Consider the following 16,088-nt stretch of genomic DNA (forward strand, 5'->3'; position numbering starts at 1 on the left):
AACTGCTAAGGAAGTTCAAGGTGCATAGGTTCACTTGACTGATTATCTGGGTCCCAATTTACCGCTCGTCCTGTGCAGGTACAGTTCTGCAGATTGGGATTTCATAGCAAACAAGGCAGCCAGCAGCCAGCAGCCAGCACAGAGCATTGCTCTCTAGCTTAACTTGGTAGTTGTGAAGGAAATAGTGCTGTGAGAAGGCAGATCCAAGGTCACTCTCCCAGGTAGGCTTAAATCAGTTCTGAGACCCAGACCCTTACAGGACATTGCATGGAGGCTTCAAAGGAAAGGTTTCCAGGCTATTAAGGGACACAGAAGAAGATAAAGTCTTATTCCTTTGGGCATTTTTGTGTCTGAAGTTGATGCTCAGAACTACATTTTCCTGGTCCATTTAGTTTCCCAAGCTCCACTCTAAGACATCTCTTTTCCCAATTCCTCCACTTTACTCAAACCTCTTCCACTGTTATTTCCAATTGATTTCTTGCTTCCTATTTAACTGAGAAGACAGAAGCAATCAGAAGAGAACTTTTACACATCCCCAGCACCTACCAAACATTACTTTTTTTTTACCCACCCATCGTCCACCTCCCCTCTTCTTACAATGGAAATATTGTCCACACTCCACTGCAAGGCCACCCCCTCCACTTATGCTTCAGACTCTGTCCCCACTCATCCATTCAAGGACATCACTGTAGCAACTGTAAACCCTCCCGTTCCCTGGTTACTTCCATCAGCATACAGCCTTTAGTATTTTCTATTTTAAAAAGTCTCTCTCACTTGATCCTAAACCCTAGTGCAGCTATGGCCCATTTCTCTACTGCCCATTGTTATCAATACTTCCCAAGAGTTTTCTAGGTCTGTTGTCTCCAACTCTTCTAGTCTTTTCTGAATTGAGTTTCCTATTACTTGTAACCCAAGCCACCTTAAATATTATAACTTCATACACTCAGTAAATTATTTTTCCATTGAATAATGGTAGTCACTATGACTCAAGATTATTAAATTGGGAGAAAGAGTCCTTCAATGAGAAATCCACTGAAATAGCAATGGATGGAATAACCTTCAAATGCGATTAAACAGATTAAACAAACACATCCAAACTTGAATAGAGCAAACACTTGAGAAGAGCCAAGGACTGAATAATGGCAAAATGGAAGAAAATGGACAGAAATGAGAAATTTTTAGGCATTAAAACCAAAATTGAGAGGCAGGTACTAAGGATGAGTCTGAAATTTCATTTGCACAATCAGGTCAAAGGATGGTGCTGTTCACCTGGGATGAGCCTACAAGAGGACCAGATTTGGGGAAAGGAGGAACGTGGATTTGGTTTTTAATATGTTGGGTTTGAGGTGCCCTTGTAATACCAATCAAAGACAGTAAAGCCCAGAGAAGAGAACTGGCCTGAAGACACACATACGTGATACAAACATCTGAACTGTGGTTGGTAGCTTCATACTGTTAAATCATTGACCAATGTGATCGTTACTCTGATCTATTTTATTGTCCATTTGCAAAGATCCCAGCCTGGAATTAAATAAGATAGGGTTTAATACAAACATCTGCTATCAAATTTACTACCCCCTTCCAAAGGTAGCCCCCCTCCCACCTTATTCTGAGAATATCTGACAGATTAAGAATTAAGGTTCAAGAAGGTAAAAGTATGTGGCATCCCATAAGCTCCACCTCCCATTCATTCCTTTGTTTAATTCCTTCCCACATGGGCAGGACCTGACTTGCTTTTAGCCAATAGAATATGGCAAAGTAATGGATGCTGCTCTGTGATTACAGTATTTTGTATTAAGACTCAGCCTGGCCACCTGACTGGAGCCACAGATTCTCCTTGCTGGTCTGATAAAGTTAAGTGAGCATGCTGAAGGATCCCATGAGGCAAGGAACTACGGGTGACCATTAGTTGCTGAGGGAAGACTCTAGCCAACTGCCCAGCAAGAAACTGAAGCCATCAGTTCTATAGCTATAAAGACATGAATTCTACCATCAATGTGAATGAGCTTTGGAAGCCGGTTCTCCCCACCCCCAGGGGAGCCTGCGGATGAGAACACAGCCTGGCAGAACCCTGATCGCAGCCTTGTGATCCAGAGCAGAGGACCCTGTTAAGCTATGTCCAGACTCTTGACCCAAAGACTGTGAGGTGATGTGTGTGGTTTTTAAGTTGCTAAATTTGTGGTAATTTGTAATGTGGTACAGAAACCTAAGTAATACTTAAGCTTTTATTCAGCGCATCCTACTTTTAAACATGCTGACAGAAAGTGCACCCAAAGGCCACCACAGCAACTAACTGGCATCTGTCTCACTGTCTCTGTGATGAGGAAACAAGCTGTTTGACAGGGGCAGGAGAAGCATGAAATGTCACAGAGAAAGTGAAAAAACTTTAAGCGAGGAGCCACAAAATGGCAAGCTTCACCACTATACGCATTTCTCTAGATTTAGAGAATAAATTTGTATATATATGTACTTATTTATTTAATATATTTATTTGAGTAAATCTAGAATTAAAAGCCAGAACTGGAAAATGAGTAGTAAATCCGGTATTAGAAATTCATGTGTTTACACCCTCATAGGTGGAAAAATGTAATTACAGAGTGGTCTTGTGTTGCAGTGAGTGAAATCAAAAGTAGTATGTAATTGTACCAAGGTCAGAGTGTAAAAGTTTTTTTCAAGCTAAAACAACTGGTCACAATTGCTTATGGTGTGTATGGAGAAAACCTCTGTCTAGACAAAATTAGTTAATTTGCAGGAAGGGAAACCACATCTTAAGATAGATATATGTGTCACACCTTAATGTTTTCCCTCTGGCTTAATTTGCATTTTGAAAGATTACAGAAAATCCTAAAGTTTCTGAGTTGTAGACAGAAAAATTGGAACTGGCTTAATTTGCATTTTGAAAGATTACAGAAAATCCTAAAGTTTCTGAGTTGTAGACAGAAAAATTGGAACTATCACTTCTCTTCAGGGTTTCTGGTAGGGAGGCAAGTCAATAATCCACTAAGGGGGCAATCTGATAAAATAACGTGCATTAAAAAACAAACACACACCTTTCAAATGATATAATGCAATTAAAGAAATATTTTCGGATACTTATCTTCTATTTGGTTAGCAGGGCAGATTTCTGCATCAACAGAATGTCTCAAAGCAGTTCTGAAATGAATTAAGTTTTTATTTTCCAAAAGACAGTAGGAAATCAATTTAAAGCTCACAGCTTTCTCAGTTTTCCCTTTAGTTCCAAGGCTCAGATTTGCTCTGGGTTAAGATTACCACACAGTGTACCGAACATTAAAGATTCCTTCCTTACCACTAAAGACTGAGTGGCCCAAAGCCTCAGCTCTTGGCTGCCTTCTCTCTACACTCATCCCCTCCAAGAACTTATCCTGCTGGATGGACTTAAATATCATCCATATGCTATTTTTGCAGTCCTAATGAACTCCAAATTTCTCTATCCATCTGATACAACCCATCTACTTGTATAAATCTATCTACTTGTGTGTCTCAGATTTAGCAAGCCTCAGAACACAATTCTGGATCAGCACTCGAAACTGGCTCCTCCAGTGTTCTTGAGCTCAGCAAGAGCCACCACCTTTCTCTGGGGGTTACTCTTGACTTCTCTTACGCCCCTGCTCCCCACACATGCAATTCAACAAGTCCTCTCAGCCCTACCTGTAAAACATATGCCGAATCCTACCGCTTTAGATACCTCCACTCCTACCACGTAGCCTGCTCTTGCTTAGACAGGGGCAATGGTCTCCTTCCACAGGCAGTTTGCGACAGAGCGTAATCTACGAACCAGAAGTCAGACCTGATCACTCCTCTGGCTTCCCATCAAACTCAGAAGAAAATGCAAACTCCTTTCAGGAAGCTACACAGCACTTGACACTGTCTTAGGTACTTGTTTACTGCCGTTGACTCCTCCATAATGTAAGTTATATGGGAAAGGGACTTCGCCTTATTCACTGCTATATCCCTGGTGCCTGCAGAGGTACCCAGCACGTTACACACTCAAATTCATTGAGTGAGTCAATGAATTTTGCTCTAATGGTACAGATTTTTGGTTTTAATGAGCATTATGCAGCCCTTACCTGGCCGCAACAAAACTTTGAAACTTAAGGCTTTGATATTCTATCAGCAGAATTTCAGACTAGTAACTTAAACCTGTCAAATGTGAGTAGTTACTTTATCTCTTATAGTAACTTTGGGTGACTATTCTTTTCTTTCAGAGGCGCTAGAGGTATACGCCACACTTGAATAAAATTTCAAGCCATCAGGACAAAAGTGTGTTGCACTTTATGACAAATGCTCCACTACTGTAGCTCTCTGTACATGGAAACTGTCTTTACTGAGTGGGCTCGCACATGGGCGGGGGAGAGAACATGTGCAAAAGCACAGTTAGAAATGAAAAAGCAGCAAATATCTTTGTGTGATTGTAAAATATACTCAAAGGGAAATTTAGCGAGCAGCAGAGTACAGAGGGGCTTATCCACCTGGCAAAGGGCTGTGACAGTAGACGACTGTGGTCTTTTCTCCATTTTGGAAAGTGTAAAAGAGAGGATGGCGGGAGTGAGGGGTAGAGAGGCAACAACCAGCCTGGAGGCAGACACTTTAGAAGGCTCTAGAAGCAATCCAGGCAAAAAAAACTGTGGCTACAGTTAGGAAGATATCCCTTTGGGCTCCAGTCTAAACTGCTACGAAGCCTCCACGCATCTTCTCTACTCCGGGCCTGCCTGAATGACTGAATTTTGGTAAACGATCACTGATTTTGCAGAGGTTTCTTTTTGAAGATCTTTGGTATTGTTATCTATAGAAGTCTTATTCATACTCCTGACCTATTTTTCTTTATCCTTGTAACAAAAGCGTGAAATACAGTCATTAACCATTTGTTCCTTTCGTGGTGTCAACTTTAGGAAGATTTTATGGTCCAGTAATAGTCATGTGGTTCTCGGATGGCAAGGGGTAAGAAGCACAGTGGGGCCCTCTCAGGTGCTCTGTATCACACAGCCATCTCCCTTTTCAGGACACAGGAAGACACTTCTCCTCTTTCAAAAGACTGTGCCCCTTAGTGTACTGCTCAAACTATTCCTGAGGTCAGGAGGCAGATGAATCACGTTATCCCCCAACTCTTGCCGTCTTGCCTTTAAGTAAACCTCCTTCTTTAAATGGAAATCATTGCAAAGAACTCCAGTGTCAATTTAGAAATATCCAAACCCTTCTCCAACCTCTTCTGCTTCTGCTTCAATTAGTACCTCGTCTTACAGAATCCTCATTAGTTCTGAACAGTGAGACTCCTCAGTTATAACGTACTTTTAGTAAGAGAATTCCTCTTACCACTTCCACCTGCTCCAACTTTTATTAAGAATAAAATACTTTCCTCAAAATCTAAAAAAGGGAACCATGACCAGGGATTAAGTGAACATAGTCTCTATTTTTATTATGAAACATTAAATTTTGACACATTGCTTCATTTGCTTTTTAAAAATCTATTATCTGACTTAAACCTATTCAGCAAAAATGCCAATAAATTATATAAATCATAGTTTGGGTCTTTTTAAAACTAGGACCATACTATGTTTTATGATAATCAGACAATACTACTAAATCTGAGTTGTATGAGCTGTTATTTTGTGATGTTTTAAAGTTTAGCTTAAAATAAAACCCAACCCAACCCAACCCAACAGCATGCTAATACACTGTTGCAAAACGTTCTGAGAAACACCCTCCTCATCTGTGAGTGTCAGTATCCTTCCGTGTCTTCCCTGAAAAACAATACAGAGTGCAGCCATATCAGGTGTCAAGGCACTCATTCTAAACTGTCCTATCCTGCCCATCTTAGGAGTCACATTGGATGGAGGGCTGACGATCTATATTATGCCCCAGCCCATGCTATCTTGCCTTTCAGTAAATCCATTTCTTTAAAGGGAAATCATTAGCTAAGAAGCCCAATGCTGAATTTAGAAACAATGATTCCAATACACATTAAATCGAATGTGTTAGTACTTAAAGTCACGTACTCTGAAAAGTGAAAATAATAGACTAATACAGAACATAGGTAAACAACCAATAAACTAAGGCAAATAGCACTGCCACCACATGCTTTAAAATGGTGTATTTTTAGTGTCTGAAGCTCTTCGCAAATTATCATTCGGAACAATTCAGATGAATTTCAATAAAAGATGTGTGTTCTGCAGGAAGTTAGTTTTAGGGTGTTCAACATGGGTGGCATCATTAAAAAATACATCAATAGTCTTATTAGTGAGTATTTTCCATTTGGGTTTCTAAATCTTTATTTTCTGTGGAGGCAAACCAAAGCACTGTCTTAAGACTCCATCTTCAAAGTTACAATATAGTCTCTACCATTCCTAGAGATTTAAAGCTAGATAGGACCCTGGTCCTTGCCATTATCTTCATCTTCGTCTTCCTCATCATCCTGGTCTCCGGATTCAAGTTCATCCTCTTCTTCAACCTAAAGGGAATATGTACATTTGAACACTGTTAAGATTTGTTCACTTCATTTTCAACATGTAATGACACGTACCACTTGATAAATTCTTTATTCCAGTAACTGTAGCAGATTACAAGCCATCTGATTTCCTTGATGATGATGCTATGAGAGGAGATATACAGCTTAACAGGTCATACCTGTCCACACACAAATCTGGACCAAACATGACAAAAGAGAATGGCACATCTGGATAATGAGAGTCTTATGACCACAGGACCAAATCAATTCATTACTAGGCTCAAAGCCCAAAAGACAGCCAGTTAACAAATACTGGAAACTGTGCCTGTATGGTTTACATCAATTCACTGAACACCAGGAAAGCAATGCAGATGATACCTCATTCATGTACCTACATATTTACACCTGTAATAATGGATATCTAGGCACAACACTTCCATGCTACAGTACAATTTTTAAAAATATATTATAGGGGCACCTAGGTGGCACAGTCAGTTAAGCATCCGACTATTGATTTTGGTTCAGGTCATGATCTCACAGTTTGTGAGTTCAAGCCTTGCATCAGGCTCTGTGCTGATAGTGTGGAGCCTGCTTGGGGATTCTGTCTCTCCTCTCTGCCTTCCCCTGCTTGTACATGGTCTCTCTCTCTCTCTCAGAATAAATAAACTTAAAAAAATACATACATATATACAGATGTATGTACAGATATAATTTTTGGAAAGATTTCAATCTTACCGGGTGACCAAGTTCCTTGAGTTTATTCTTTAATGAAAATATTTTCTGATCCTGATCAGCCAACAGCACCAACAGATCATCTTGCTCTTTTTTAGAATCTGTAACATCCACCTCAAGTTTGTTTTTCTCATTTTGTAAAATGGCAATGGTGCTGTTAGATGCATCCAGCTGCTCTTTAATAGCAGCTCTTTCCTCAGACAAAGCTTTAATTTCATTCTGGGAAAAGAAAGGTGAAAATCAACTGATCTAAGATTAGCATTCATTCTCACAGGATTTTTAACAAATAGGCTCATTCTTTTTCTTTTTTTAGGTTCATTCTTTCTGTGATGATCTGAGGAGTTTGGCGGTGGAGATTTTAGGAATAGAACACACACACACACACACTCATCCAGTAACAAGAGAATTTATGTTAGGCTATATACATCAAAGATGGTTATTATGATGAGATACAGTTTAATATCCAAAAACTAGTTTTAACGAGCTGTTTTTCAAAAATCCTAAGAGATAATACCATTTCAGATAATTGTAAGAATAAAGACACAAAACATTTTACAGCAGAGGCCTGATCAGCATCAGAAATTAGAACTCAGGTTAAAAATTTTTTTAGCCCAACTTCATGCATACAATCTACAGCTTAAAGATAAATTTGATCACTATCCAAAAGGCACAATCACACATTACCTTCCCTTTTGCATTTTTTTATATGAATAAAAAATTCCCTTTTAGTTTTATTATTTCTACCTCATTCCTCTCTTTATGTTATTTATTCTGATTTCTCTGTCACACTAAATAGGCTGGCAGGATTTAATGTGCCCGTGTCCTTAGCTTGAAGGGAAGCCCACATGCGGCTTGGGTTTTAGCCCAAGCTGTGCTCTTTATTTCTTATTGTGATTAGACATTGACAAGAAAACTAAACTTTAAATGATTTCCACTTTCAAAGTACATCATATACAGTCTTACTTTATATATATGATGTCATCATTTGAAATGGCATTTAAAAAGGCTTCACTTGTGCCATCTTTACTCATCCAAATAGCAATGGCCATGCTGTGAGATAAAATTATACCCCATTAGCTTTCCTCATAAATCGAAGAATTGGGGACGTTAAATGAAATACAATCAAATTTCCTGGAGTCATTTCCTAGAATACGCAACAAATAAGAGTTTCACCAAAAAGCAACCTTTAATTCTTTCGTTTCCTGTAATAATGCTGATAGTCTTCCTTCCACGTCCGTCGTCTTTGCAGCTGCTACAGCTTCACTCTCTCCTGGTACAGGGGCTGGTTTTGCCTGAAAGTAGAAATTGGCGGGGGGTGGGGGAGGGGAAGGTTCCTTTAAAGTTACAGGCAACAGGCAATTCCAAAGGTTATTTAATTTTCTCGCTATTTTGAAACTATGCCCAATAGCAGAAATACAATTCCTGTACTGCAGAACTGTAGAATTCCTTATGTATACTGACACGCACTGAAGCGCTCTCCCCGGAAAGACCAGCAGTCCCTACAGCAGAGCAGGAGGCTGGGTCAGGATCGGGTGCAGCACTGGACCTCCATGGAGCATGAGAAGAGCTGGGTTAAGCAGCCTCAAGGTCAGACTATAGCTATAACATAGCATTTAATAGGCAGAGAAAAATTTTCAAAGCCCTTTCCTCAGGAAATTTCTAGAAGTTAAGTCCACATTATCTTCTCAGAGAGACAGGTGAGGAAAGAGAGCTAAATGACATAAATTGGTAAAATGCTAAGATTTTCTTAAGTGCTAATAGGAAATATTCTTAAATCATAGTGGTTTTTTTTTTTTAGTGTTTATTTATTTATTTTTGAGAGGTAGAGCAGGGGTCGGGGCAGACAGAGAATCCCAAGCAGGCTCTGTGCTGTCGGTGCAAAGCCTGACACAGGGCTCTCACCCACGAACCATGAGATCATGACTCACGACCTGAGCCTAAATCAAGAGTCGGATGCTTAACCAACTGAGCCACCCAGGTGCCCCATTAAATGATAGTTTTCTAATCTTTCGCCACCTTTTTTTTTTTTTTTTTTTTTTTTTTTTTTCTTTTAAAGTACTGGGAAGGAGGGTGCTGATGTAACAAATACCTGAAAAATGTGGAAGGGTCTTCAGAACTGGTAGCAGCTAGAAGAGTTTTGAGATACATGTCAGACAAAGCCTGAACTGCCCCAAAGAGACTGTCACTAGAAATATGGACATTAAGGGCAATTCTGGTGAGGGCTCAGAAAGAAAGGGGAACTAGGGAGAAAGCTTCTATGGCCTTGGAGAAAACATCACCGTGAATAGGATATTGGTAGAAATACGGATGGAAAGGTTGTTTGCCTGAGATGGAAATGAAGAACATGTTACTGGAAAGTAGAAGAAAGAGATCCTTGTTATAAAGCGGCAAAGAAACTGGCTGAATTATGTTTTAGTGCTTTGTAGAAAGTAGAATTTGTAAGTGATGAACTTGGATATTTCATGGAGATTTCTAAGCAAAGTGTTAAAGAAAGGCATGGCCTGGTTTCTCCTTGCTGCTTACAGTAAAATGTGACAGGAGATACATTTTTTTTTTAATCTTAGAGAATATGCGAGCAGGGGAGAGGGGCAGTGGGGCGGGGGGGGGGGGGCGGGGGGGGGGGGGGGGTGGTGGAGAGGGAGGGAGGGAGGGAGGGAGGGAGGGAGAGAGAGAGAAAGAACGAGCCTGACATGGGGCTCGATCCCACAACTCTGGGATCATGGTCTGAGCCAAAATCAAGAGTCAATTGACTAAGCCACCCAGGCTCCCCGAGAGAGATACATTTCAGAAGGAACTGTTAAGCAAAAGGGATCAGAACGTGAAGATTTAGAAAATAGCCTATCCCTATTGCAATAAATGACAAAGTGTGTTGTGCTGAAATATCAAGGATGTGGCTGGACTCCCATTTGTAAAGAAGTTACTTTTGTGACTCATGGACCCAATCAACCATTTGAGCAGAAGCTGAAATAGAGATGCGATTATCTAGGAAGGATCCGGAGGGCCTTCTTATCCAATGGCTTGGATCCCTGTGTATTGCATGGGGTTTTTAAGAATTTTATGCCAGCAGAAAACCTGTCAGCTTGGACTGAAGGGGACACAGATGGGATAAAATATAAAATACCAGCAAAATGAACCATCAAATAATGGATTATACTGATCTGGTGAGTTTGACTCTAATATGGCTGTCACCATGGCCAAGAAGCCTATGTGACCAGAACTCTGGCTAGTAAGCAACCTAAAAGGGAAGGTGCAGTCTGACACATTTGCTTCTTTTACATAGTGGCTGAGAAATAACATCCTAACCTTGTGTTAACTATTTTTCAGGGAAAAAAAAAAAAGTAATAATTAACTCACAAATGTTTCTGTTTTCTGTAACAGCTCCTGCTTTTCTGTCTGCAGTTTGGTGATCTCCACAGATTGTGAGTTTAACTGAGACTTTAATGTTGCCAGTTCCTAAGAGACAAAAATAGTTGAGTTGTAACATTAAATAGCATTAATTGCATCAAGGAAATATCTAGTTACAGAAAGAAATTTAAAATTATTTCCTTTCTTGACCTTTCTAAAATCACAACTTCCAAGTTTGAAAATCTAATTCTAAAAAACCATTCTTGAACTTTGGCGTCAAGCTAGAGAATTAAGCAAGTTTGTGATACATATTCACCTCTGACTTCTCCTGAGAGTCCATGTAAAAAATCACAAAGTAGAGGATGAAGGGAAAGAGGAAGGAAGGGAGGAAGGAAGGATGGATAAAAGGAAGAGAGGGAGGGAGAAACGCACAAGGTGAAAGAGAATGAAAGAAAAAAGAGCAATAAAATTGAGGAATTTCAGTAAACAAATGACAGTGGTATCTGACGCAGCACACCTGAGAAAGACAACTTAACTGACACTTGAGAAAAGCCCAGCTGCTACCTGACTTACAAGGCACAACTGTTAAAGGCTTGGGAACTGGTACCATCAGATATCTCTGGAAGTGTGGGTAAAAATGGGGTCAAAACCAGCAGGGCTGGTTGAGCCGTGCCTGGGTGGCTCACTTTGGTTGAGTGTCCAACTTTGGCTCAGGTCGTGACATAGAGGTTCTCGAGTTCGAGCCCCGCGTCGGATTCTGTGCTGACAGCTTGGAGCCTGAAGCCTGCTTCAGATTCAGCGTCTCCCTCTCTCTCTGCCCCTCCCCTGTGCTCTCTCTCTCTCAAAAAATGAATGGACATTAAAAACAAACAAAACAAAAAACAAAAAACCAAACAGTGGGACTGGTTCAAAGTCTGCTTAGGAAGACCACCAGAGCCCCGTCCCAATCTCATGTATCAAGCAACTGTTCTTCTCTTGGCCAAAGACTAGGGGTTTATTATTTGCAAAGGGAAAATAGGATATTTTTAGACTCCGGACCACAAAAGATAGATGAAAGAAGTCAGTATTGTAGTGAAGAGGAGGGAATTAATTCAAAGTTTACATGTCATTAATAATGAAATTCCCAACTTTCTTGCCCTCTCCCCACCAGAAATGCACAGGGAAAGAAAGGCGATTATAACCATGGTTCTCAAAGAAGGGAAGCCCCCTCACAATATTTGGCAACATCTGTAGACGTTGGGTAAGTGGCGGGATGCTGTCATGTAAAAAGCTAATTTATTCTCTTAAACCTTTCTACCATGTACATATGTGGCTTTCCTTGGATTTTTTTTTTTCAGTTAAATAAATGAGTTACATAGACACTAAGATTATGGACAACTTTGGTTTTCTTTTTATATAGTATTTTACTATGTAAGAAACAAAACTGTCAAAAAAAGAAACAAAACTGTAATTTAAAATATATCTTTTAAAAATATGTATCCTTTTTAACAATGTAAAATTGAAAAAGAAAATAAATTGCAGAAAGGGGGTGCCTGGGTGGCTCAGTCGGTTAAGTGTCCAACTCTTGATTTTGGCTCAGGTCATGGTCTCATGGTTCGTGAAATTGAACCCCACGTCAGGCTCTGTGCCAACAACACACAGAAATATCTAGCTAAAGTTTCACTGGGAAACACAAAGAGTAAAAATTTTTACTTGGGATTTATAAACTAAGATCATTTATTAATAACTAATTCCCTTTAATTTTAATATAGCTCTAGTGTAGGTAGACTTAATAAAACCCAAACAGTATATTAATTTTCCTCACAAGAATAAAACACTGTGGACAAATATTGTAAATATTGTAAATCCTTAATGACAAATTATTATTATTATTTTTAAAGCCTGACTGTAGAATCTACTCTGGGGTACATGGATATTATCAAAATATGACACAGTTTCTCTGTGTACGGTCACTCCTCTCTTGGATCAGCCATGTCAGTGGGCTAGGACCAGATGACTAGTAGAGGAGAAGGAAGTGAATTTAGGTTGTCTGGACCGTTGACTTCTTCCTTTAGACTTACTTTTTGTTTTTTTAAAAGAAACAAAAGAAACATACATTATTTTTATAAGAAAGGAAGGAAGAAGGGTAGGATAGAATAAAAAAGAGGAAAGAAAGAAAAATTTAAAAGGAAAAAACTCAACTTGTTTAGGGATAGTATACTAAGGAGCAATCTGATACTTTTCTAGACTTTTCTTCCAATATTTAATTCTATACATAAGTAATTCCTTTCTCCCTTTTCTAGTTCTTATTAAACAAATATATTTAATATTCTATATTCTATTAATAAAGTTAGATCTGCATACCTACTTTCATTTTTTTTTTTTTAAGTTTATTTATTTTGAGAGAGAGTGTGTGTGCACAAGTAGGGGAGGGGCAGAGAAAGAGGGAGAGAGAGAATCCCTAGCAGGCTCCTGGCTGGAGCCCAAAAAGAGGCTCGATCTCACGAACCATGAGATCAGGACCTAAGCCAAAATCAAGAATTAGATGCTTAACCAACTGAGCCACCCAGGCGCCCCTATACTAGAATTATAAATATTACGATAACCAAGTAGGAAAAAGTTTAATTTGCTTTTCTAGATATTATAAATTACTCTAGCAGAAAATTTTTGTTTTTCTTTTTTTAGCTAGTCATCTGAGATATACACAAGTTTATTCCCTTTCTAACTCTAAAAACCAACCTTTTTCTGGAGAAAATGGTCTAAACACTGAATACATTCAAGTATGCAACTGTCATGGTCAATAGTAAATGAAAATTGGGCATAAGATTTTATATCTTCTTATTTGCAGCTTATAAATACACTTAAATTTTCCTTAATTGTTAGGTCACTGATAATCTACAAATAACCAGGGTGAGATATTCAGATCTGTTAAAAAGAACACAATTAAAAAATAAAAACACTTAACAAAAAGCAAAATACCATTACCATACGATATTTTTTACGTTTATTTATTTATTTTGATACAGAAAGAGCTGGGGAGGGGCAGAGAGAGAGGGAGACAGAGAATCCTAAGCAGGCTCCATGCTATCAGCGCAGAGCGTGACACGGAGCTTGATCTCATGATCTCATGAACTGTGAGAAATCAAGCTGAAATCAAGACTTAGATGCTTGACTGAGCCACCCAGGTGCCCCCAATTACCATATAATTTAAAAAGCTCTTGGACTTTCAAATAACTATCTTCACTATCAAATTTTGCTTACATTAGCAAAAGTAGTTCTAGATTAGTGAAACTACAGAGCTGTTACTCTATTATAATTAAACCAACACAAAATAGAACTTGGATCAAGCCAAAAAATTACCTGTTTTAATTCTGCAATTTGTTCAGAATCTTGAGCAGAAGCTGTTGCTGAAGACTGTTCATTTGTGCCAGGTGATGCTTGGGAAGATTTCTACAAATACCATAGAAATAAACTATGAAATAAATTTAGTCTAAAGAGATAGGAAACAAAACAGAACTATACACGTATAAGCTATGCCTTACAGAGGCTTACCAAAAATTTCACATCAACATTTTAGTTTTTATATCCAAGATAAAATTTCAACCTAGCACACGCTGTCTACAATAGCTAATAAATTTATACTTATACCAAGTAATTATTAAATCTAAGCACTTATCTGAAGTTATATGGAGAAAGAGCATAAACACAAGTATTTATTAAGTGATTTCCATGTATTAAAACAGCTTTATACACAGTAGCTCATTTAATTCTCTCAACACCAAAACAGATATGACCACTACCAATTTACAGATCAGTAAAAAAGTTTAAAGAGGTTAACTAAGTTGCTTAAATTCAATGAGCTAGGGAGTGCTGAAGCTTTAGACAGTTTGACACCAAAGCTCATAATCTAATTTTTTAAACGTAAACTCTATGCTGAATGTGGGGCTCAAACTCATGGCTCTGAGAGCATGTTCTACCAACTGAGCCGGCCAGGAACCCCCCCCCCCCCCCAAAGCTCATATTCTTAAAGCCTTATGATGATATTTTGGCTTAAAGGATCCAGAAAAATAAACAAACAGGATAATGAGAATTGCTCTTGACCTCTTAAAATTTTTTTAACATTTACTCACCAAATTTTCAATCAGAGAGTCCTTTTCAGCCAGCTGGCTTTGTAAAAGCTCCTGATTACTTTTTAATTCTTCTATCTCTTCTCGTAACCTCCCAACTTCTTCTGGCTGAATGCCATTCATCTGAGTCGCGTCACTGTAAGAACCTTGATGTGGATTATCTTTTCCTATTAAAACAGGAATAAAGTTTGAAAAGCCAGCATGAAACTTAGGTTTTTCATTTCTTGAATGAGAAGATTTAAATATAAAAATATAAAATTTCCTTAATTCAATTACTTTGGTGGCACTTTTGTAATAAGCACATTTCATTTTTGCAGAACAGTGTACTGATAAAAATAGTGAAGTGATGATATTTTCAGGTTTCTGGGGAGAAACACAGCATAGTCTTATTAAGACTAAACTGCATGGTTTGGTGATCTACAATTAAGAATTACAGTAGTTTCAATTCCAATTTGGTCAATTAATATAAGAAAACAAAATCCCTTTTAAAATCTTCGCAAAGGAATAGTATTCTATGTGGACTACAATAACTGACAGATTATTGTTATAAATAAAGGAAGTAAGAGGTAATTTTTTCTGAAAATTTTAGTCACCTTCATATAAATAAAACAACTGTATTTCTAAATAGCTAGCATTCCAATCATAGGCACTACAGGATGATGCTATTTATAAGCATTTGACTTACCTGTGCCAGGCACTGAACTAGAATTCTATATATTAATTCATTTGATTCTCAGACGACACAGATGCTATTATCAGTTCCATTGTGCAGATGAGGAAACAGAAAGATTAGAGCAGTCATGCTCAGTTGGCTATACATCAGAATCACCCAGAAGCCTGTAATAATTATTAATGCTTGGCTCCAACCCAACTAATTAAAATCAAACATTTGAGTGGGGTCTCAGTATTGGTGGTATTAAAAAAAGAAAAAAAATATCTCAGGATATTCTAATGTGCAGCCAAGGCTGAGAATCAACAGAAAAGATACTGAAATAGGTACCAAGAAACCTGTGCTATAAACTCTGATTTACACATTTGTTATAGTGATTAAGATTAGAGAAAGACTAGTCCGCAAGAATAACCTGTTAGATTCAGTCCAGCTTTTGAGGACACTACAACAGTTACAACCAGTTATACCTACCTAGCTGTACTTTAAGAAGATTATACTGATCTTTGTGTTGCTGAATCTGAGATACTTGCTGTGTGACTGCTGTCTGGAGCTGTTCATTTTGACATTTTAACGTAGAAATTTGCTGCTTTAATTCCTCAAGCTGCAGATCCTGTAAAACAAAACATAATTTAAGTGTTTAAATTTATACTAATTAGCATTAAGAAGATGAGCAAACTAAAAATCAGAGATCATTCTGGGTCATGATGTTAAAGTACTCAACAATTCCAGAATCACTCAACCATTAGTAATCCATTAATGTATGCACAAAGGT

At 38.4% G+C, this 16,088-nt stretch overlaps 1 protein-coding gene across 2 annotated transcripts in view; it reads right to left on the reverse strand.

Annotated features, from left to right (window-relative positions):
* Window positions 1-5,408: 5,408 nt before the first annotated feature.
* USO1 (USO1 vesicle transport factor) overlaps window positions 5,409-16,088 on the reverse strand; it is a 95,154-nt gene continuing 84,474 nt past the window's right edge. For both annotated transcript variants that reach the window (XM_023253040.2, XM_023253041.2), the window contains 7 exons: window positions 15,788-15,926; window positions 14,650-14,813; window positions 13,880-13,969; window positions 10,550-10,648; window positions 8,380-8,487; window positions 7,199-7,414; window positions 5,409-6,466 (listed from right to left, as the gene is read on the reverse strand). In XM_023253040.2, coding sequence (XP_023108808.1) covers window positions 6,377-6,466; window positions 7,199-7,414; window positions 8,380-8,487; window positions 10,550-10,648; window positions 13,880-13,969; window positions 14,650-14,813; window positions 15,788-15,926 — 906 coding nt within the window. In that variant the 3' untranslated portion in view covers window positions 5,409-6,376. The remainder of the gene's footprint in view (window positions 6,467-7,198; window positions 7,415-8,379; window positions 8,488-10,549; window positions 10,649-13,879; window positions 13,970-14,649; window positions 14,814-15,787; window positions 15,927-16,088) is intronic.

The sequence above is a fragment of the Felis catus genome, chromosome B1, assembly GCF_018350175.1.
Source record: "Felis catus isolate Fca126 chromosome B1, F.catus_Fca126_mat1.0, whole genome shotgun sequence".
Classification (NCBI taxonomy): Eukaryota; Metazoa; Chordata; class Mammalia; order Carnivora; family Felidae; genus Felis; species Felis catus.